The sequence below is a fragment of the Phaseolus vulgaris genome, chromosome 2 (assembly GCF_051622355.1).
Source record: "Phaseolus vulgaris cultivar YP4 chromosome 2, ASM5162235v1, whole genome shotgun sequence".
NCBI classification, from domain to species: domain Eukaryota; kingdom Viridiplantae; phylum Streptophyta; class Magnoliopsida; order Fabales; family Fabaceae; genus Phaseolus; species Phaseolus vulgaris.
The window spans coordinates 43,280,051-43,305,395 of NC_143499.1; the positions used below are offsets into that span (position 1 = coordinate 43,280,051).

Here is a 25,345-nt window from a genome sequence, read left to right on the forward strand (position 1 = left end):
TAAATTTTGATTAATAATAAAAATCACTTAAAAAATGTGATTCAATAAAGTTGTGTAAATTGTGTCATTCAATAAAGTTAAAAATCGCGTACACAATTCAAGGAACTAAATCTCACAATTCTACATAGTTTCAAACTTACTATTTAAAAAATGACTATATTGATATTTTATACTATACCTTCAAGCCTAACATAACATTCAATAACATAAATAAACTCAATATATATATCTCTCTCTATATATATCAGTTTAATAAAATAAAATTTGCTCATAAGTAAAAATTCAAAACTTAAAAAAAGAAATGCACAAACGTCAACCTACACTGTTTTTTTTTTCTTCATAAAGTCAACAAATACAATAAATATTCAACATTTTACAATCATTAATACTTTGTTTGATTGAGGTGAGGATTTATTTTAAAGGTATAAAATATAAGTTTATAAATTTATTTTTATTAATAAAAAATATTTTAATAATAGATTATGGTATATATATATATTTTTTGATTTAATTATTAATTATTAATATATAATATTTATAATTATTCTTATTTTATAATAAAAAATATTTTTTATTAAATTTAAATAATTTATTAAATATATTAAAATTTATGAAACTAATATTTATTATTATATACATTAGTTATTTTATATAACTATATATATTTTGTTCATATTATAATTTTATTTTATTATTTTTATTATTTATAATTATATGTTATTATTAATAGTACATATTTTTAAAATAATTAAATAAATTTATCTAATATTTAATTTTGTATATATACAATATAATTGTAATAGTAATAAAATAATTAATATCATTAATATTTTAGGAATATTAACTTAAAATACTCATAATAAATATCTCTATTTTTTTTAATAAATTTATATTAGTTTGACATAAAATAATGTTTGAAAAAATCCTTTTAAATTATATTTAAAGATGTAAAAAAAAATAAAAATTCAGTGGACATTTGAATTTCATTAAATTTGATTAGAGTGAAAACACACGCGCGCGAGTGTGTGTATATAATTTTTTAATAAAATTGTGAGGAAGTATGAACTCAGTGTAGCCAAAGGTGAAATCGGATCCGACCCGATTTGTGAGAGGCGATGGTAGAGAAGAAGACTACCCGTGTGGAACACGTTCGTGTGCTGCGTTGCACTCTCAAACTATCTCACACATCTCATCAACTCCCCGTCTTGTCTCTTCTCTTCGGTTAGGTGTTAGTGTTTCATAATTGACCACACCAGATATATCATATGTGCAATTCCTCTTGAAACCTTATTCTCTATTCAATACCTGCGTTCGTTCCCACCTTCAGCCACCAAATGAGAATTAATTATCAATCATGTGTATATTAGGTTTGTTTCGCTCGTGTTCCATTTCTGGGAAACACAATTTCTCTATTCAGTTAGACTTGGATTCGCTCATCGAGCTTTTGTGGTCATTATTCATCTTATTGCAGAATCGGATACGTTAGTCTGATCGAATATGCTTGCTGTTTTGAACTAGAATGTTCTGTTTTGCAGCGAATATCTTATATTTCGAAGCTTTAGGCGCGTTGGATAGGAGGAACATGGTTAACATTTTCGACCTTGGAGGTTAGCTTCTGTTAGGGATTTTACACGTTTGGGATGATACATGTGATATTTTGACTGCAAAGAAAGTTGTCTTCGTGTATTTTGTTTAGTTTAATTACACTTAATAATGAGAGATATATCTGATTGAATTAGAAGAAATTTGGTATGGTTGTTGTTATTTAGTTATGCTCTTGATGTGATGAGGTCATTATTTGGTATCTTGAACGGAATCACCTTGCTCACATGTATGAATATACATTATGTGCATATGTTTGACATGGATGTGGGAACCTCGATAATGTGATTGTGTGAGTGAGCGAGTTTGGTGCATCTAAAGCATCCCACTATGCGTTGAGATTGAAATTTCCCACAGTTCTGGCTGCTGACTTGTCTTTCCTTTTTTCTGTGAATTTTATTTTCGGCTAGATTTTGTTGCTCCCCAAGGTACGAGGAGCAATTGTGACGAGCTTATTTGTTGGTAAAAGAGAGATTGATCTTTTGCCATGTCTTCCCTTCAACTCTTCCAACTAACCCAGCATGGCCAGGGTTTTCTGGCTTCGAGGAGGTATATTAACTTTTTCTTTGAATGTTTTTGGTGATGAGTAAGTTCACTCTGACGTTGACGGTGACTTGCAGCTTAATTTGTTTGCCCATTGAGCTACTGCATAGACTTTATCCTTTTATCGGCTATTTTTATTTAATCTTTTCATAATGCATCTAAAACTAAACTTTGTTTTATACTCGAGGAGAATATTCGATCTCATTTTCATAATCAGAAATAGAATACATAACGCTCAAAGCTCAAAATTTTGACCCATTAAGGAGTTTCAGAGGTTTTACAGTAAGGTCTGAAACTGTAATTGCAGTTCTAACGTTAGAGTTTATGGTTTTTTTATAACCGCACTGTAACCCTAGTTGCTTCTACATTGCCTGCATTTATCTTACAATTTTCTGCAATATAAAGGTTTTTCGAAATTTTAATTGCCTAATTGCAACTGTAATTTAAAACCATTGCAACAATTCCCAATACTAATGCGTTTGATAAAAAATACTATGTTGAGATATTTTAGGAAGTTTCAGATTTGATTCCTATTGTTTTTTAAGTCTGTATATTGGTCGTATCTTGTTTATATTTACTAACAATATCAATTCCACAATCTCATGGATTTGTTTCGTAGAATAGGCAGTTCTTGTTTCCAAATTTATCAAATTAATGTATGTATATGTATATGTATGTGTATATATATATATATATAATGAGATTGAATAAGAGGGAAATTATTTTCTTCTATACTTGAGATACTAAATGTATAGGATTAGACAATGGTCGTGCTACATCAAAATCCTCATGGTTGAATCTCAAGACTTCTATTCTATATGGGTTTAAGTCCTTCAAAACATGTACTATTAAGTAGAAATTGGTAATTATCAAAAAAGTTCTATTGTAAGTAAAATTGGTTGACCCTGAAACTTGCACTCTTTGGGTATTATTTTCCACTTGAAACATGCTTAAAGGCTTATCATTAGAATAAACAGGGATCAGGAAACCAACAAAACTTGTCTTGATAGAACAATTGACAAGAAATTTCTTCATTCTTTATTGATCTAATCATTTACAATTTATTTATCTAAGGTTCTGCTCCTTTAAATGTAATTTATGTTGTACTTGATTGTTTTTACATGAAATAATGGTGTATTCTTCTTGAGGCTAACAGTGCCATCATACACTTAATCTGATCCTCTTGGATTATAGCCTTGCATCTTCATATTAGTTGTAGCATTTATACACTATTTTATTTTTTGAGTGGTATTAATAAAATCATTACAATGTTGAACTAGTTTTGCATGTAAATTATTATCTAGTTGAATAATTTTTCTTGTGTGTTACGACAGAAAAACTCTGCTTCTTGCAACTGGTATCTTAGTTGCTGGTGGAACTGCAGCATATGTGCAATCTAGAGTTAATAGACATGATTTATTAGGCGATTCTGGCGAGAACAATAATGATAGAGAACTCCCAAAGGAGGAGGTTATGAAAAGAACTTCTGCACCAAAAGATAAAAAGAAAAAAGGAGGGTTGAAGTCACTTAAAGTCCTTGCTGCAATTCTTTTATCCGAGATGGGCCAATTAGGTGCCAAGAACCTTTTAGCTTTAGTTTGTATAGTGGTAAGTCTATTTTTTTTTGGATAATTATGTTTTTGTGATTACCTTTAAAATTTCAATGCAAAATGACATGATGTATTCATGTATTTGTTGTGATATTTTGTTCTGTTAACTTGTCTTTGACATTAAATGCCCGACTTGTGAACATGTCATGTATACATGCTACAAAGATGAAATATATTAATCAAAATGATTTTTTAATTCGAACTATCATTCATTTTTTGGACTAATCAGAAGTTTCATGTGATCCATATCCTTAGTCAGCAGATATGGTACTTCTGCTGGAATGCATCATCAGGAGACATTGAACTTGAACTCTTGTATGTTCTGTATATAATGGAATTTCGTACCTGTTGGACTAGGAACTGTGATTACTCTTGAAAATGTTTCGTTTATTTTTTTCTGTTTCATTATGTGATTGAATGTGATGATTTTCTTATTTAACAGTTAGTTTAAAACTAAAACATATAACTAAAAATCTTATGACAACATACACTGGCATAAAGACATTGCCTTGAAATGTCATGAAGACACTTGAATAATAAGAGGGAGAAAATAAATATTTTATTAGTTACAATCAAGATAATTACATTCTCAAGTCCTCTATTTGTTACAATCACATTCTATTAAAGAAAGGAAATAAAACCTGCTCAAATGAATGTGCAGATTCCAGGGATATTTTTATCCTAATAATCCCTTATTTACAGCAAAGACAAGACAAACACACAATATGCTTATGAATTGACAAAGACAGTTATAGATTTATTTAGGTTTTTCCTCTCTGCTTTGGAGGGGATGGGGGAGTTTGTTGGTTCGTAGAAACTACTGAAGGTGTAATCCATAAAAGGTACACAAGAAAGTGCTCTCTATATTTTTGGATATGGGAAAAGGATTAGTTGGATGCAGAGGGTTATATTTTTTTTGAAATATCTAAATAGGCTTTATCAAGAGAAAGGTTATAAAGAATGATACAAACATTAACCAAACTATGAAGCCCAAATACTCCAGAATTGGTAGAGTACTAGTGTTCTATGCATATCTGGTACATGTACAATGTGTAGTGCACATCCATTGAGCATCCTCTGTTTTTTTTTCTTAACGTTTTACTGGCTGATATGTTGAAATACAACTGGCCTTAGCTAGATATGACTTAACCTTACAAAATATGATTCTTCTTTTTTCTGAAAAAAATTAAAATAACCGTTTCAATATAAATTATAAGATATGATAGGATGTAATTTTTGAGACATTTATATGGGAAAGAATATGTTCTAACATGGAGGAGGGAAAGTTATGGAATTTTGGTTTTTTGGCTATGATCACAAGTATCTTGTAGCAGATTGTGGTAATCATCTACTAATTTTATTATACATTAATGTGAAATGATTAATTTCTCTTTACAAAATATGATCATTATCAATCTTATGGTTGTCTAATCTATTTTTGTAAATAGGTGTTAAATGTTCATTAGCATAAAGCAAGTTTCTCCCCTAAAAAAATTTGAACCAGAAAATAAAATAAAATAAAAACAAGAGTTCTAAAATTCGGTTGGTAGTATAATATTTGGTTGAATTGCTTTGCCAAAGGCCATCTTCTTTAATACTTCCTTTAAAAACGCTAAGCCTCATTCAGTGCAGAAATAACTCCTCCATCTTTTCGTCATTTGTTGCTCAATCACTACAACTTCTCCATTTTTTTTCTTAATAGTTCATTGGGTTTAAGTTTCTGGGTCATTTTTCTCTTCTTAGGGTAAGCTTGTAATAATGTATTTCCTGTTTTGGTGCACAAAGCTTGATTCAAAAAAACTTTGGCTTTTTGCCTGGCTAACTGCCTTTTAGTATCTTTGTTTGTTACTTGATAGTTCTGTTATACAAAGATGTAATTCTCTGAATCATCCTCTTCTAATTTTACAATTCTCTTGGATTCTGTCACCATGATTTTTAATTAGATTGAAACTCTTTCACTTCACCAACAACTACAGTTACCTCTTAAATCCCTCTAGTTTCTGTGTGGTTTAGAAGGTAGAATATCAGACTTGTATATTATTAATTATAAGACTATAACAATAACTATGGTCTTGGTTGTGTTCTTAAATACAATTTGACTTTATTATTGTGCATCCTTATTCAAGTTTGCTAACACAATTGCATAAGAATGTAACTTGTATTTGCATACCTGAAGGAGTGTGAGCGTGTGAACACAGTAGACTGTGACATTAAATTGAGAAAAATGAGATGGAATCTTTTATTTGAATATGAAAGCCATAATAGACTGTTTAAGTTTGTACGAAAACAAACTGATGAATATCATATTAGCAAATGTGTTGGTTGAGTCACCAGAAATAAACAATGATAAATTTTAGCTGATAACATTTAAATTATATTTGCAGGTGCTGCGAACCACTTTGAGCAACAGGCTAGCAAAAGTACAAGGCTTCCTATTTCGTGCTGCTTTTCTTCGACGTGTGCCAATGTTTTTGCGGCTAATTTCAGAGAATATTGTTTTGTGTTTCCTCTCATCAACTATACTGTCTACATCAAAGTACATTACTGGGACTTTGAGTCTGCACTTCAGGAAAATATTGACCCAATTTATCCATTCTCACTATTTTAAGGTAGATATTGTTGAATTGTATGTTGAAAATGTCTATATTTGACTGTCTGTATTGAGCTTGTCATCTATTTGTGCATTCCTCCTGTCTTGCTACAAATTTTCTGAGTAGTTTTAAGCTGTTTATAGCTCAAGTCTGTTTTTTCTTCTTTATTTTAGGTGTATGGAAGTTCAATTTGTAATGCTTCCAGAATTTTCCTGTTAGCTTTAAGTTCTGTCGTGTCCTTAATTCCATATACTGCTTAAAGAGGACAATATTTGTTGCTACATCTCTTTACCTGCTGGGTACAAGGCTTTGGAAAATCAATTAAGAAAAAAGGGAAAGGGGCCTTGTGGTTCAGTTGTTCTTGGTTTGGGCATTGCTTTTGGATCCCAGACATGTCCTGACTAGAGCATTCAGATTGTTTTCTACATCTTGTTTGTGCAAGTTAATTCAGAAATTGTTAAAGAAAAAGTATTAAGCTGCCTCTTTATGCTTTGAACAATTGTTTGATCTTTTCCCAAAATAAGAATAACTATCCAGAATCAAATAGTTTTTTCCAATTTTAATTGCAAGTACCCATGCACAACTCTATATTATTGGTAATTGTCATGCCTCCTTAATGGCACTGTTGTAGTGTTCTACTTAGTTTTTATATGAACTTTCTGTCTGAATTTACTTTTATTTCAGAACATGGTGTATTACAAAATATCACATGTTGATGGTCGGATAACTAATCCAGAGCAAAGAATTGCCAGTGATGTTCCAAGGTTCTGTTCAGAGTTGAGTGAGATTATACAGGATGACCTAACTGCGGTGACTGATGGACTGCTATACTCTTGGCGGCTTTGTTCATATGCAAGCCCTAAATATATCTTCTGGATATTGGTAAATCTAGTTAAAGTGTACTGTTTCTCAGATTTCTCACTGGCTGCTACAGTTCATAATTTCTTGTTGAGTTTCTGATGGCTTGAACCTGTTTGATATAATGTTAAGTTCTGTGGTTGTCTTTTCAATAAATTTTGTTTCCTATGCAGGCCTACGTAGTTGGAGCTGGGGCTGCAATCAGAAACTTTTCTCCTGCATTTGGTAAACTTATGTCCAGAGAGCAGGAATTGGAAGGAGAGTACCGGCAGCTTCACTCACGATTAAGGACTCACTCAGAAAGTATAGCATTTTATGGTGGAGAGAGGAGAGAAGAAGCTTATATTCAGCAGAAGTTTAGGACCTTATTTAGACACACTAAGAGAGTGCTACATGACCATTGGTGGTTTGGCATGGTTCAGGATTTTTTATTGAAGTACCTTGGTGCTACTGTTGCTGTTATTTTGATTATTGAACCTTTCTTTTCTGGCCATCTAAGGCCTGACACTTCAACTTTAGGGCGTGCAGAGATGCTAAGCAATCTAAGATATCATACTAGTGTCATTATTTCCCTTTTTCAATCTCTTGGAACTCTTTCTATTAGTGCAAGACGGCTCAACCGACTCAGGTATATTTGATTGGTCATTTGTCCCTTAGAAGTTGATATTTAGAGAACATGCCTTTCCAGGGTTCATTTTGTTTGTATATATATTCTAGTTATTCGTATGTTTTACAGTGGTTATGCTGATCGTATTCACGAGTTAATGGCCATATCACGAGAATTAAGTCTGGAGAATGAGAAATTTTCGCTGCAAAGACAAGGAAGTAGAAATTGCATAAGTGAAGCTAACTACGTTGGATTTTATGGTGTCAAGGCTAGTAAACTCTCTGAACTATTTATGAACCTTTACTTCTCTTTATGTTTTTCATATCTTGATCGAGTTGATGCTCCCAAAATTCAGGTTGTGACCCCCAATGGTAATGTATTAGTGGATGATTTAACTCTTAAGGTTGAGTCAGGATCAAATCTTTTGATTACAGGTATGAACTCTCTGCTTGGTGGTTGTTTCTAATTTTACATTTTTTGGGTGGTTGAGTCATCCTTGTTAATTGATGTTACTTCAATATCCCTTCTTTTCTTTTGTATCAATAATCATTCTCTTGGGTATCTGATTTAGGGTGTGGGGGTTAATTATTCATGCACTTCTGGGGCTTAATTTTTTTTATATGCATTTATAGTATCCACATGACTGGAAATATGGCAAGGGTTGTGCACTATTGACTGCAAATTTAATGTAGATGAAACTTTTGGCTTGTTTCCTTTGTCGTTTTTTTTGGCAAGTGCCTAGATTAATGCATCCAACCAGGTTCTGCATCAAAGGTACATTATAATCAGGCTATATTGTTTCTCAACAGTGTTTTATGCAATATCTGTGGGTGCCATTGTAAATTCTTGTTAAATGTAGACTAGTTGGAAATAAAAACTGAGTATTCCCTTTTATCGGGATAAGGCTTGGTACTAGTTGGTTGGAAATTGTCCTGACTGAGCCCACGAACATTGTTTTTACCCTTGTGCATTCTCCTTGAAATTCACCTCAGCCACTGCCTTGTGGTACTTGTTACTTTTCTTTAGCAGCTTCATAGAGGTTACGAATGACTGTTGATCATTACTAGATTGCTGAATTTTCTAACTGTGTCTTCTAAGGTTATTCTTGTTATTTTAGAACTATGTTAATTTTGAATTTAAAAATCAAACAAGGCCAGACAACTGACAAATTTGAAGCTAAAATTAATTGTAAACTTGCAGAAATATTATTTGCCACCTTGATTATCTACTGATTTAATTAAGGTGACTTCTTTCATAAATGTTGCTTAGATTTAGTCTTCTGTAAAAGGTTTTGCATTGATGATTAACTTTATACGCATCTATGAAATAAAAATTAATAATATTAATTACAATTGATTAGTACTTTTTTATGTCCTCACCTGTTTTCAAATCTCAATTCCGTTGATGCATCTTGTGGCAATGTTGTCGAACCACTTCTGCATCTCAAACCATGTTTTGTTTCACACAGTTTGAGCAACCAGTTCTAATGCGTGGACTAGCTCAATCCATCTGTTCAAGAAAAATAATATAAACTAACACAAAAATAGTAAATAGTTTCAGTGTTCAGTCCTGGTTGGTCATCATACTCTGGTGAGCATGTAGATTTGATGGGGATGAGAAATTATATACTTTGAAGTCAATTGAGTAAAAACAAAATTGATATGATTCTTGTCTGTTTGGCTTTTATTTGACAATCTGAAAGTATCATGTTTCACTTGTATACTTGGATTTTAAAATAAGATTTCAAATGGTTAATTGTTTTTGACATGTGATAACAATTATTTTGCTGAAGGTCCAAATGGAAGTGGAAAGAGCTCGTTATTCCGGGTTTTAGGAGGTCTTTGGCCCTTGGTATCTGGACATATTGTGAAACCAGGAGTAGGATCTGATCTTAATAAAGAAATTTTTTATGTGCCTCAAAGACCATATACTGCTGTAGGAACACTACGTGATCAGTTAATTTACCCTCTTACTGTGGATCAAGAGGTTGAGCCACTTACAGATGGCGGGATGGTGGAGTTATTGAAAAATGTGAAATTCATATAACCCTACTTCTTTGCAGTGCCACATTAATGTTTAGTACATAATATTTATGTCATTTTAATAATTATTATTCATCTGAATTGCTTGTACATGTATTCAAGGTTGATCTCGAGTATCTATTGGAACGGTATCCACCTGAAAAAGAGGTTAACTGGGGTGATGAGCTTTCATTGGGTGAGCAACAAAGATTAGGCATGGCCAGACTTTTCTACCATAAGCCTAAATTTGCCATTCTTGATGAGTGCACAAGTGCTGTTACAACTGATATGGAAGAACGATTTTGTGCTAAAGTTCTGGCTATGGGTACATCTTGTATTACCATATCACATCGTCCAGCATTAGTTGCATTCCATGATGTGGTTTTGTCCTTAGATGGCGAGGGAGGCTGGAGTGTTCATCATAGAAGGTTGGAAATTGACTGTGCGCTTATTAGGGTTTTCCTTTGACACTGTCATTAATTATAAGATTCAAATTTCAACTGCAGTGAGGACTCTTCTACTGAGTTACAAAATAATGCAATGAAGGCATTGGAGACAAAAAGACAGAGTGATGCCAAGGCAGTTCAAAGAGCATTTGCCATGAATAAAAAGGTTTATATATTTTATGATTCTTGTTCTTTGGGTATCTTCACTGTTCATTATCTTAAATTGATAATGAAGAATTTTCTATTTTTTTGTTTTTTTTCTATGCCTAGGATTCTGCATTTTCGAATTCAAATGCACAATCATATATTACAGAAGTGATAGCATCATCTCCATCTATGAAAGATACTACTTCATCTGCTGTTCCTCAACTTTGTGGTAATTCAAGGGCATTGCCAATGAGAGTAGCTGCCATGTGCAAAGTATTGGTAAGTAAGTAGATATGCGCTTGTAAGATCTTTACTTTGTATATTTCTTTTGTAAGTGAATATTTTTACCATCATATTGAATAATTGATTAATTGTATATGGTTTTGAATATGTCATTTATGAAAATCTTTAGTGTTGAGATTACTCTGTTAATTATGAATTTATTAGTCTAAATATCTCTGCTTATATCTTTTCAGTCAATTTAATGTACTCAAGTTCTACATCTCTGCAACCTGCATTTCTAGTGTGTTGCTGATTCATAGCAAAATTGTTACGTAGGTTGGCTTACTTACAGTCTATTTTAGACTTTTGTTTGTTGCAAATGGATGCAATTACAATTCTTTTGACTATATGATTTGGATGGTGAAGTTATGGAAAATCAGGATGTCTAATCAACCAATTCATTTCAAGGCAATGGTAATAAGATTGAATGAATCTGAGTTATCTTAAGATCAGGCTGACTTGCTAAAATTGAATGATCTTTAAGGTTGAGGACTATGATGGTGGGGCCTGCTGGAGGTGTTTTAGGTTTGGAAGATTTATCTATTGGCTTTGATACATAGTAATAGAATTGTTTAAATTTCTGGATAACGAAATACACAGTTGGCATTAACAAGTAGCTTCAATACTGAAAAGGGGGGATGATTAGCTTCCAATTCACAGATAGCAACTTTATTCTATTAATTGTACAGGGGCCTAAAATTCTCTAACAATCTGACTTAGCTTATTCCAAGAATTTTTTTGTTAAAGATGAACTCTTCCAAAAGCTTATTAAGCTGTTAATGGAGGTCCATAACAAAAACACCCTTGTGCGAGAGCCCAATATGTTTGGGCTTAGGGATAACAAATAAACTTGTATCTATGGGTATTGTCTGAACCTGTCTCAATGTTGACAAGGAATACCCAGATTAACCAGGCATGGTATGAATATCATAATACCTGGTTTTTTAAATCACCTACGAGGGATGGCTATGTACATACTTGCCCGTCTCTATCCCCGTTTTAAATTATTAAAACAACCTTAGTTTATTCTTTTTACTTTATTTTGAAATTTATGCAATTATAATATCTTCATTGCTATTTGACATTCAATAAAAGATAATTATGTGTTCTTTTGACATTAAATTTTTTATATTATCATATTTCTTTTTGTTGCATAATCAGGAGAATTATGTTATAATTAAGTGCAGATTCCATTTTATATTTATTAGGACAGATTTGTTAGTGATTTGATTTTATTTGATTTGTACAGCTTTAAACACTCATTATTTCTGGCTTTCATTGCCTATTATTTCTTTCTTTAATTAGATTGTATAGACTGTAATCACATTTGTAAGATATCTCAGAAATATATTTCATCTATTTCTTTCCACTTGGTATCAGAGCTTCTGATCTAGGAGACTCTGCTTCCGCAATTTTTTTTAGCCTTCATTGCTGTAATCATTTTCCTTGACAGCCTTCATTGCTGCAATTATTTTTTTTTTTTTGGACAACCTTCATTGCTGCAACTTTCTATTTTCCTTATCCTTTCTCCATTGACCACCACCACCACCTTGCACCATTGACCGTTACTGCCACCGCCATTGACCACCGTCGACCACCACCACCACTGAAGTCCAATTAAGAGATTGCGTTCTGATAATGGAAGAGAATATGTGAACCAAAACCCTTCCAAGTTCCTTGAGGAAAATGGAGTTGTTCATGAATTAACCTGTGTGGACACTCCTCAACAAAATGGGGTTGCTGAAAGGAAAAATCGTCATCTCCTTGAGGTTACTCGAGCTTTACTTTTCCAAACATCTGTTCCTAGATCTTACTGGGGGAAGCAGTCCTGACTGCCACTTATTTGGTTAATAGATTACCCTCTCGGGTTCTAGAGGGTGTGACTCCTATTCAGGTTATGACCACATTCTATCCTTCTATTCCCATGTTGAATAGTCTTCAGAATCGTGTCTTTGGTTGTCCTGCTTTTGTCCATGTTCATAGTCCTTATCGGGGTAAGTTAGATCCTCGTGCCATCAAATGTGTCTTCATCGGTTATACCCCTAACAAAAAGGGGTACAAATGTTATCATCCTCAAAGTCGTAAAGTTTATATTTCCAAAGATGTTACCTTCCATGAAACAGAGTCTTTCTTTCCTAGTTCTCAGCTTCAGGGGGAGAGTATTCAAGAAGCTGAGGACCTTGAGTTGCCACCTTTTCCTTTGTTGCAGGATTTCGTTCTTAGGGAGGATGACAAAGACCCTGCACCAACATCATTACCAGAGAAGAATAATGAAGACAAATATTTTGGAAAACAATATCAGCGAAGGCAACAAGAACCTGTCCTGGTCGAACAACAACTTCAATTGTCTGAACCGAAGGTAAGAACTCATACCAGTGAGACTCTTGAGGACACCTTAAATACTGCTTTTGAACCTAACCTAAATGATTTACCTATTGCCTTGAGAGAAGAAAAAAGATCTTGTGCCAAATATCCTATATCCCAATTTGTGTCTACAGAAAAACTTTCTATGCAGCACCAGAGTTTTCTTTCAGCTATTGATTCTATCAAAATCCCTACATCGGTACAAGAAGCCTTAAAAGATGAGAATTGGATTCGAGCCATGAATGAAGAAATGAGCGCGTTTGAAAGGAATGAGACTTGGGAGATTGTAGAGAGACCAAAAGATAAGAAAGCAGTGGGATGTAGGTGGATATACACATTTAAGTGTAAGTCTGATGGCACACTGGATCGGTATAAAGCAAGGTTGGTTGCAAAAGGGTACACTCAAACCTATGGGATCGATTATGAGGAGACTTTTGCTCCAGTGGCAAAAATGAATACCGTCAGGATTATTCTCTCCCTGGCAGCACACTTTGGTTGGGCAATGCATCAATTTGATGTTAAAAATGTCTTCTTGCATGGAAGCTTGGGGGAAGAAGTATACATGGAGATTCCACCTGGTTATGGTATTGTTAATGAAGGGAATAAGGCGTGCAGACTTAAGAAGGCCCTATATGGTCTTAAACAATCACCTCGTGCTTGGTTTGGAAGGTTTACTCAAGCTATGGTATCTTTGGGGTACCGACAAAGCCAAGGTGACCATACTCTGTTTATAAAACATTCTCAGAATGGTAAACTCACTCTACTTTTGGTCTATGTAGATGATATGATTATTACAGGTGATGATGAGATTGAAAAACAAAATTTGAGGGAGAGACTAGCTGCTCAATTTGAAATGAAGGATCTTGGGAAGCTGAAGTACTTCCTTGGGATAGAGGTTGCTTACTCAAGACAGGGCATCTTTATTTCTCAAAGGAAATACATCCTTGATCTTCTCAAAGAGATTGGTAAGTTGGGTTGTAAGCCCACTGGAGTGCCAATAGAGCAAAATCATAGGATTGGGAATGATGAGGAAAACCCAAAAGTGGAGAAGACACAATATCAAAGACTTGTGGGAAAACTCATTTATCTTTCACACACTAGGCCAGATATAGCCTATGCAGTTAGTGTGGTTAGTCAATTTATGCATGATCCAAGAGAAAGACACTTGCAGGCAGTAGATAAAATTATTCAGTACTTAAAAACCTCTCTAGGAAAAGGATTGCTATTCAAAAAGGGGAAAAACTTATCCATGAAAGTATATACTGATGCTGACTATGCAGGATCGGTTGTTGATAGGAGATCCACCACAGGCTACTGCATGTTCTTGGGTGGAAATCTAGTGACATGGAGGAGCAAGAAGCAAAATGTAGTTGCAAGATCAAGTGCAGAGGCAGAATTTAGAGCCATGGCTCAAGGGGTGCGTGAACTCTTATGGATGAAGATCATACTTGATGACCTAAAAATAAAATATGAAGCTCCTATGGGTTTGGCATGTGATAATAAGTCCGCTATCAGTATTGCACACAATCCAGTTCAACATGATCGAACAAAGCACGTAGAGATAGACCGACACTTTATTAAAGAGAAGTTGGATGATGGTCTTATAGCCACTGAGTACATCCCTTCAAGACTCCAATTGGCAGATATGTTTACTAAGGGACTTCCCACAAAACAATTCGAAGATCTTACTTGCAAGTTGGGAATGATAGATATACATTCACCAACTTGAGGGGGAGTGTTGCATAATCAGGAGAATTATGTTATAATTAAGTGCAGATTCCATTTTATATTTATTAGGACAGATTTGTTAGTGATTTGATTTTATTTGATTTGTTAAGCTTTAAACACTCATTATTTCTGGCTTTCATTGCCTATTATTTCTTTCTTTAATTAGATTGTAAAACAGTCTATAAATAGAGACTGTAATCACATTTGTAAGATATCTCAGAAATATATTTCATCTATTTCTTTCCACTTTTTTTTTTTTTTTATTGTTTGAGCAAGTATAGACACGGGTACAAGTATACCCATTATCTGACAAGGATGGCATGAGACACAAATTTCATACCTGTGAGGCAGTGGGGATACTGAATGTATGAGTTTTTATTTTGTGGACTTGGACAAGGATAGATATCATATGAGTTTTTACTGCCATTCGCACTCGGGCTTGTTTTTATAACACTGGTACTAACCTAATCATCAGTATAAATGAAAACATAAGGTTTGGGCATTGCAATGTCTTGCTCAATCCTGTAATACGTTGTTATCTTTAGTTCTCTTTTCATTTTTCCCTATCCAAAACCCTGAAGCAGCTGAATGGCACTGTGAATTATGTGTTTGTGTATGTCCTATAGATCTAACTATTGTTGATTGGAAACTAAAAACTGATATTCGAAAGAATGACTGCTTAATTACAGTGTTGATTGCGGAAAATGTATATTTTGTGGCAACTGTATTGAGTACTGTCCAAGAACTTGTTTATCAATGATAGAAGAATACGAACTTTCAACCTATGATCACCGCATATTGAATTATATATCTCCCAAATTGATTATGGTAATTTGTTTGCTATCGGTTGATGACTTACTATGAAAAGATGTTGGCTAGTATATCAGTGATGCATTTAGAGTCAAGTGTCTAACATGGTGAAATGAAACTAAACAGTAATTTGTGTGCACTATCTCCTGGATGATTTACTGTGGCAAACATCCTTCTAAAAGGAAGCGTTTTGCACATTGATTAATCATAGGTGCATTTTTCTTATGTTTATCACGTGCTTTCAGGTGCCCACCATATTTGATAAACAAGGAGCACGACTACTTGCTGTTGTTTTTCTTGTTGTTTCAAGGACATGGGTGTCAGATCGCATTGCATCACTGAATGGTATTTTGCTATCTCTGACTTTTCATTATTGAGAGATCATATGTATAATGCTCCTGGGTATTTGTGTTGTCAGGTACAACTGTGAAGCTTGTTTTGGAGCAGGATAAAGTTTCCTTTATTCGATTAATTGGTACAAGTGTTCTCCAAAGTGCTGCATCTTCTTTCATTGCACCTTCTATAAGGTATTTAGCATTCACATTACATGAAACAACTTTGATTAATTGGTACAAGTGTTCTCCAAAGTTCTGCATCTTCTTTCATTTCACCTTCTATAAGGTATTTAGCATTCACATTACATGAAACAACTTGGCTAAAATCCACGTATAAGGACTTATGTTTAAATTGTTCGTTCCATGAATTAATATTTTTGTAGGGGGAAGGGATTGAAATTAGGTACTTGATTGCCAGTTTTCACTGGGATGGATATCTCAATACTTGTTAACATATTACCATTTACCATTGATTTCTATTTTCTATTATCTGTATATTAGCGATATCACTTAAAATATTATATAGTTATGTTGATAGTTCAAGGCATTGAAATGGTGAAAAGTTGGATAGGTTGACCTTACAAGGGTCTTGCACAAAGTAAATATAATATGTTGTGCATATTCGACAGACATTTGACTGCGAGGCTTGCCCTTGGGGGGCGAAATCGTTTGACACAACATCTACTTGAGAACTACTTAAGAAACAATGGATTTTACAAGGTAAATTCATTCATTCCTGAGCTTCATTAATTTAATTTTTTGAAGAATGTAAGATTGTTTGTGACTATATCTATGTTTGAATAAATAGTAATTTCTGATAAATCAGTCACAAACTGTTTTATTGTTATATTTGGAACCTTCTATTGAAATAATTTTGTATCTCAAATCTCATGGCTATCATTGCATTCTATTATTTTCCTTCAAATTTAACATAATTTTTCATCTGTTCCCTGGCCTCTTCATAGTTCCACGTTGTCTTTAACAATTGAGTTAATAACAACATTTACCTTCTAAGACAAACATAGCAAGTTGGCAACTTTCAAGAGGGAGTTGGCACCTTTGATCTGCCCAAGAATTGCGAAACGGTTGGTGGTGAAGAAAGCCATGAGAATGATTCTGGGTGAACAGAACGGTGAAGGACTTTTGGGAGATGCAGCGTCTATTAGCCAGCATATGTTTCTTTGAGGATGTTTTTATTAGTTTTCCTATTTTAGAAGGACTGAAAGCTTCATTTACCTTAATGAAAATTAATTAGCACAGGAATTGACACTCCCAAGGGATGATATTCCAGGAATCTTAGTGCTGGTGTCACATACGAAATTGTCATTAGTTTGGGAATGTATACTAGGTTTAAATTTCACTAACAAAAAATATGATGTGTTGTTATCATTATATTTTGAATAATAAAAATGTTATTCACCTTGCTTTTAAGCTATTTTTGCATATGGTGGATGGCTGGGGCTTGGTTCCAAATTCACACTACTTCTCATATCTGTGTAGGTCTTCCACATGGCAAGCAAAAATATTGATGCTGATCAAAGGATAACTCATGACTTGGAGAAGTTAACAACAGACTTGTCAGGACTGGTCACTGGAATGGTAAAGCCATCTGTGGATATTTTATGGTGAGTACTTCATTTGCAAAATTAGGTACTATATTACTACAGTGTATTTTACTAGTACATGATGCATTAACATATTTTATGCGTTCTCTTTGTTTTTATTTACTTACTAATTACTTTTGTTATTATAAAGGTTCACTTGGAGAATGAAGCTGTTAACAGGTCGGAGGGGAGTTGCCATACTCTATGCTTACATGTTACTTGGTCTGGGATTTCTACGAACTGTTACTCCAGATTTTGGTGATTTGATAAGTAGAGAACAACAACTTGAAGGAACATTTAGGTAAACTTATAGTACTGTCTGCTAACATTCCTGGTACTGGTCAACTACTGCTGTGGAATTATTCTGATCTGTATCTCTTTATCCTTTTCTAGGTTCATGCATGAAAGACTTTGTACTCATGCTGAATCTGTTGCTTTCTTTGGAGGTGGTGCTCGAGAAAAAGCTGTGAGCATCCTAACTCAAGCAAATATTGAATGTATTTTCTTAAAGTGTGTGCATGTTTGAGGACATGTAAAGGTTTCAATGAAATTCAATGCTTATCACAGTAATAATGTGGAGGAAACTAGGTGTCAATCCACCATCCAGAATTTAGACACTTCAGTTGTTTGAAAGTCACTTGAAAGTATTTTTACCCTTTCAAAAGCAATAAAAGGCAGTTTAGTTAACACTGTGAGTGGGCTGGTTGTTTCTCGAACTAGCACCTTGTCTACCTGGTCATAAAGCAGCAACCATACCATTATGATGGGGATCACCATGACCCTTTACCAAGACAAGCCATAAAGAGTAAAATCAAAGCTTCCATCCCACCATGTTCAGTCCTCTCAACTTTCTGCTTTCTCATCATCCACCTCCTTGATTAAGCATACCCTTAATCAAATACATGTTTATGTGTTTGATCAAATTTTACACGATGTTAGGCTCTAATATGGGGAAGTGTGAATTGGGATTTAGTTTGATAGGAAGAGATCAAATTTATTTTTTATTAGCTCCTTTTTATGTTACGATAATGGCTGGATGACTTTAGTTTCAATAACAGGAAGGAGGATTAAAACAATGGTTATTGCCAATGTGTAAATTATACTCTCTTAATGTTTGAGCAGATGGTCGAGGCTAGATTCAGGGAGCTTCTCACTCACTCCAAGTACCTTTTAAAAAGAAAGTGGCTGTTTGGTATCCTGGATGATTTTATCACGAAGCAACTTCCACATAATGTGACTTGGGGCTTGAGTTTGTTATATGCCATGGATCACAAAGGAGACCGTGCATCAATAACCACCCAGGGTAAGATGTTTGCATTGAGTAATCTATTCTCTTTATAGTTCTTGCTCTCCCATCTCACAGACTATACTATACTAATAGGTGAACTAGCACATGCACTGAGGTTTTTGGCATCTGTTGTTTCTCAAAGCTTTTTAGCTTTTGGTGATATTCTTGAATTGAATAGAAAGTTTGTAGAGCTCTCTGGTGGAATTAACCGGATATTTGAGCTTGAAGAACTTTTGGATGCAGCACAATCTGGTATTAATTATCCTTTAGTTTTACAATCATATCAAATAATATATTGGTGTTTCTATGGGAGTAACTCTCTTTTATAGTCATCATCTGTGCTAATGACCTTGTACCATACAGAGGATTTCATGAGTGTCAGTTCTATACCTCCAGTGAGGGATGTTCATTCCACTGATGTCATTTCCTTCTCAAAAGTTGATATCATAACCCCTGCTCAAAAGATGTTGGCTAGGGAGTTAATATGCGACATTGAGGGAGGGAGAAGCCTACTTGTTACTGGTTAGTATTTTATTTGCTTTGTCTCTTTAGAATAGGGAATTTTAATGTCATTTAATTTTTTGGTCTTACATGTATCTTATTTTTAAAAGGTCCGAATGGAAGTGGAAAAAGTTCCATTTTCAGAGTTCTTAGAGGACTCTGGCCAATACCCAGTGGAAGACTCTCTAAACCATCTGAAGTTGAGGATCAAGAGACTGGATTCGGTTGTGGCATCTTTTATGTTCCTCAACGGCCATATGCATGTTTGGGAACCCTAAGGGATCAAATTATATACCCCCTTTCCCGTGAGGAAGCAGAGGTTAAAGCACTGAGAATGCATGGAAAAGGTAAAAGTGAGTAAAAGTGAAGTTTCTGACCATACATTAGGATGTAGCAATTTGGTAAATCTGCTTCGATTTCCAATTCAATAATTGTTGGACTATTACCATGGTTAAAGTGTGTAGTTTGAAGTTTAGACACAGTGTAGTACTCTTTCTTTCTATTACTATGTTAACACACAAAGGAAATGTATCCTCCATTGGATAATGGCCCTCAACAAGGCTTTATCTATACATAGGGATATTGTTTTTAACTCTACTGCTTACTCCTTTTAGTATTTGACTCGCTAAAGTTTATAACAATGCTACTGTCACTTTGCTGGGAATAAGCTCTAAGGTTGTGGCAGTGCTAATAGAATGATAGTCATGCTGATATTATTGAAAATTTCTCTTTCTGTTACCTTTTATTTGAGGGAAATTACTCTGGGCTGTTTCCTTTTACAGATCAATAACAATTTCTTTGTTGTCTTGTCCAACTGTTTTTAAGAGAGCATTTTCTTTATTTTGCATTTTCATTTTAGCTCTGATAATTGTACTTTTGCTAATTCAGGTGAAAAGCATGCTGACACCAGAACTTTGTTAGATTCACGGTTAAAATTTATTCTAGAGTGTGTCCGATTGAATTATCTTCTAGAAAGGGAGGAAGGCAACTGGGATGCCACTTTAAAATGGGAAGACATTCTTTCTCTTGGAGAACAACAAAGATTGGGGATGGTATGTGACTCCAATCTCTTGTAATTTTAGACAGGATTTTTTAAATATTTTTGTATCATACAGACGTCCTTTAAAGACTTAAATTCCTTGAAGGAAGACATTTTTATAATTTGCTATATTCTCTTTGAGTTTTTAACGTTGTGCGTTCTGTTGTGTAAGGCACGCTTGTTCTTTCACAAGCCCAAATTTGGTATCCTTGACGAGTGCACCAAGTATGTATGATTTGCCTTTGCCCCTTTCCTTTTCAGAGAAACTGTTGCTTCTTATTTATTGTAAATCTTGTTTAATATTCTGAAAAAAATCATGCTGGCAGTGCAACTAGTGTTGATGTCGAAGAACATCTATACGGGCTTGCGAAAGATATGGGAATCACGGTTGTTACTTCGTCACAAGTAAGTTGATTCTCTAAGTATATTTGGAAAAAAAAAACTGTCGTGGTAACTTTACTGATTAAAGAGAATTCAATACTGTGTTTCTAAACTTGCCTCATATCTTTCCCAATGCCCACCTTTTTGATTTTTTAGTTATAGATAAACCATGTTAACTTGCTTAACCTTAAACATGCATGTTAGCCATAATAGTCTGATCAAAACTAAATATCTATCTGTTCCTGCCCTCAGCGTCCTGCTTTAATACCATTCCATTCAGTGGAATTGCGGCTGATTGATGGTGAAGGTAATTGGGAGCTTCGATTGATCAAGCAGTGAGTTCAATATAGCAGTGTTGCTGCATGGACTCGGTATACTATTTAAAATATTGTCGGTCTAGCAAAAGCTGGCTGTTTGCAAGCATAAATTAGGTTTGCTAACAAAGGTCAATCCTATGTACCTGTATTTTGAGTTTTCATATATGTTCTCCAAGATTCAATGTTAATGAGTAGACTTGGGGAAGACGAACAAACAAGCAGCCGAAAAGCCAAATTGTTATTAAGTTCGAGCACACAACCATTGCATGATCTCTGCAGTGTATAGTGACCAATCATGTACATTTCCCCCCCACCCCCTCCTCTTCATAGGTAGTTGATATTGGTTCATATGTTGTAGCCATTGGATGTAATGATTCATTTTTAAATTGTTTTATTAATAAAACAGCAGGAAAGAAAAGGTCTTCAGGCTAGTTTCATGTAATAATTTGGTTATATTATTATTATTATCTTGAACTTCATAAACAACTGCAGGCAACCACTGTGCACCGTCTTCGCGGCGATTTCTGACGACTGTTGTTTTTTTCCCCTTATTGACTTCTCTCCATCGCAAACCCCCACCCCGCCGTGAACCACCCTGTTACCTTCCAGCTGTGACCTCCTTCTACCGCGAACCGCCCCCACCTCATGTGAACCACCCCCTGTAAAGCTCACTGTTGAAACCCCTATCGAGTTTGGCTTAGTGGAGCATGAGTTTGGAGTTGTAGTTGGGTTCAGAGGCGTGAACGGAGACAAGGCCTACGACAACATTGGTGGTGGGTGGCGTTGGTGTACAGTATGGTATTGACCATGGCAGCAAGGAGATGAGACTAGGATTTCAGATGTAGAGAAGACTGCGAGAAGGTGAAGGTGGAAAAAAGGAGATGAAATTAGAAAAAGAAAAGGTGGAAATTGGCGGTTTTAATAAATTTCAACTTAGATAGACTTCATAAATTCCTTTCAAAATACGAATCTAAAACTAACCAAACAAAAATCTAATAGTAGGAATTTAGCGTTCCTATATTGGGAATCATCTTCATACTCATCTAGTCATAAAATGAAATTTATATATTTTTTCTAATTTCTAAATAAGCATTCACATATTTTAATTAAATTATTTTGACTTCTCTTATTTTATTCGAGATATGATATAGACTAGAATTAAATAAAAATTATGAGAATTAAAATTTAATATATGAAAAATATAGATTTCTTATAAAAACATTGAGTGATTTAACTATTATAAATTAAAAATATCATTAAGATTATATTATCACTAAATTACAAATTATTTTATAAGAATTTAAATTTACATTATTGAGAAAATATTATTTTGATATAAACATAAATAGTCACCATATAAAATTTAATGTGTTGACTTTTTATTATATTTGTATATAGTTTTAATACAAGTATAAATACAAATAAAATAAATAAGAAGTAAGTTTATTATTAATAGTATAATGGAGGTGAATGTTTATTTTAAAATTGAAACATGATATATATTTTTGTCATGCATGGGTATTCTCACCTAAGACTAATTCTACATGTTTTTGTAGTGACAATTAAAACCAAACCGAGCATGAATCATCTTTACAACATGTGACTATCTTTCAAATAGATATTGCCTTAAATGAAAACAATCTCCTATAATTAAATTATTCAATTTTTGTTTATAATAATTCTTTACTTTATATATATATATATATATTTTTAAAATTATATTTTTAATTTAAATTTAAATGAATATGTTCTTTTTAAAATAAAATAAAGAAGATGATTATTATGCTATTAAAGAATAAAAAAATATGAGTGTTATTTAATAGAGATGTATTTTTTTTTGTATAGTTGATTCCTGGAGTGGAATAAAAAATGTGTTATTTAATAAATATGTTATTGTTGGACTAGATATTAATCAAAATTGAAATATGTATTATTTAATGAATATTTAAGTTTTATTTCAGTAATCATATAAACAATAATTTTATTGAATGTTACTGCTTATTTTTTGTATAAGATTTCAAGTTCGATGTTCAGGAATTAAATAAATTATGAGAAGATTATACACCTTGTGGCATTCAAGTCATCCAAAACTAATTATAGTTCCTAATAAAAAAAAATACATGTACATTTATATTCGTGTCATATTCCCTGTTATAACACCTACAATTAAATCTCCTGCTTTATTTATTAATAATCATAGTTTGTTAGTAACATTTATAACGTTTATACTTGTTTGTGCTTTTATGCTTTATGTTTTTTTTTTTTTTTTATGTTTTTGGTTTTTTAAGCTAAAAGTTGTTCTTGTTAAAAAAGTGTGATGGACAATAAGGCATAAGGTTCAAGTATCCACTTAAGCCCGATTCATGTTATTTTTATTGAAGATATTTTTGTGATTTTATTAGTAACTACTAAATTATATAGTTTTCGCTCATGTGTCGATCAGTTATGTTAACGATTTGATATTAACTCCAACATGAACTTCAATCGATAGACGGTATAATAAAACAAACAATTTATCATTGTTATCTTTTAGAATAGCACAAAAATACATTAATCAACACTTACAATTATTTTAGGTAACTCAAATCCAAAATTCTTTAAGAAAATCATCAATCAAACAGAAAACTAAACTACTTAACATCCACTCAAAGAAAAAGAATTTGTGTCCCCAATTAGTTAATTTCAAAATCCTAAATCCTAATCCCCCATACCCTTTTATTGGTAGCATCTTTGTTGTTGCTGACGATGACAACTCCAATCTTAGTCCTGAATTTAATCCATATACTTTCAATTAGGTAATTAATTCTGTTAACTGTCATTGCAATTAAGTGTGTGCTACTCCACCAATTCTGATATGGAAATTTAGACAACGCTACAAAGTTAAAAACACTAAAATGAAAACTCCTAAATAGATAAGACTCTTTCAACATAAAATAAACTGAGCTCATAATAAATTCTTTATCGTAAGATTAAAGATACAGATATTTATTTAAATTGTGTTAATTATATTTGAAATCAATTTGAAACAAACGTAAACTAAACAGTTTTGGTAAATCTGAGGTTAAAGTGTGAGTAAGTAAGTGACAGTCAGTTATGCCCTACACGTCAACATATCCTATAATTAATTGAAACTACTGTAAATTTCACTATATATGTAAATTTATTTTCAATTAAATACTTATATATTTATATATAAATTGCATCAACATAAATTTGAACAAAAAATAATGTATTAGAAGTAGTAATTTTATTAGTTCTAACAAATAAAAAGTATTTTTAGTCCATATTCTAACAAATCAAAAGTTGTTCTTGTTAAATGTTAAATAGTCATAAGGTTTGTCTATGTAAAGAAACAATTTTCTATATCAAGTTGTGGACTTATTAAGAACGAACTATAATACCGATGTCTAAATATCAAATTGCACAAGATTTTTCTAATGCTCAAGTTTCTTAGAGCATATAATAATATAATAACGAAGAAAAAAAATATTTGTGTATTCATTAGTCTTGAAATTCGTAAGTGGAAATGAGTAGCATAAAATATTTGTTTATTTCTTGATTGTGTTCTTGGTGCAACACTAAATTAATCAAGTGGTTATATAGTTAAATATTACAATTTGTTTTTATATATGTTTTTTTATAAAAAAAAATTAAATTAAAAGGGATATTCCAAGAGTGTCTCAACTCTTTTATAAGTATCACCAACAAAGTCTACTAACTAACTTAAGCTAAAAAATTATAACATAACAAACAAGTAATAAGTTTAGACTTCCTAATTAACTCTTCAAACCAGATAATTAAAGAATTCTTTTACACTAACTCCTCAAGCTCATAAGCCAAATAGATAATTAGTTAAGTATGTGGACAATTAATTATTTTGTATAAGGATGAAGTACCTTTAAAGACAACTTCTATTTACTCAAAACTAATTGCTTTTTTGTGTCCCTCATTGTATGTATTAAAAGTTACTTGAGTATAACTTTCTTAAGATGAAATATAAGAAGCCTCAAAAATCAAGTTGATATTGAACATGTTCTGGAATTTTGCTGCCATGAATGAAAGAATTAGAATGTTCTATTTACTCTTTTTAGTTTTTACTTACCAAGGAAACATAGTAGTATTAAATAGGTAAAGGAGATAATTAAGAAACACGAAATAATTAATTGTTAGCTACGTTTATGACCAAAACTTTCGGCAATAATGAAAGAGAACTTTAAGCATTGATATATGATATCACTCTAAGGGGGGAACGTCTAAGCTACTTATTTAGA

At 33.0% G+C, this 25,345-nt stretch overlaps 1 protein-coding gene across 4 annotated transcripts; it reads left to right on the top strand.

Annotated features, from left to right (window-relative positions):
• The first annotated feature begins 1,029 nt into the window (after positions 1-1,029).
• On the top strand, positions 1,030-21,505 carry LOC137812316 (ABC transporter D family member 1). Of its 4 annotated transcripts, none has more exons than XM_068614247.1 (27): positions 1,030-1,367; positions 1,536-1,607; positions 2,013-2,151; positions 3,480-3,753; positions 6,140-6,364; positions 7,031-7,228; positions 7,378-7,832; positions 7,941-8,079; positions 8,167-8,245; positions 9,604-9,842; positions 9,956-10,260; positions 10,339-10,444; positions 10,549-10,704; positions 15,855-15,954; positions 16,028-16,136; positions 16,574-16,664; positions 17,445-17,569; positions 17,700-17,849; positions 17,942-18,014; positions 18,671-18,851; positions 18,930-19,088; positions 19,200-19,358; positions 19,448-19,690; positions 20,226-20,389; positions 20,549-20,601; positions 20,703-20,781; positions 21,010-21,505. In XM_068614247.1, exons 3-27 carry the CDS (start codon positions 2,090-2,092, stop codon positions 21,094-21,096), a joined length of 4,011 nt encoding a protein of 1,336 aa, XP_068470348.1. In that variant the 5' UTR covers positions 1,030-1,367; positions 1,536-1,607; positions 2,013-2,089; the 3' UTR covers positions 21,097-21,505. The 4 variants fall into 4 exon arrangements, with proteins under 4 accessions (XP_068470348.1, XP_068470350.1, XP_068470349.1 ...); XM_068614249.1 differs by having other exon boundaries at positions 1,061-1,367; positions 19,448-19,684; XM_068614248.2 differs by having other exon boundaries at positions 1,077-1,367; positions 1,472-1,607.
• Positions 21,506-25,345: the final 3,840 nt, after the last annotated feature.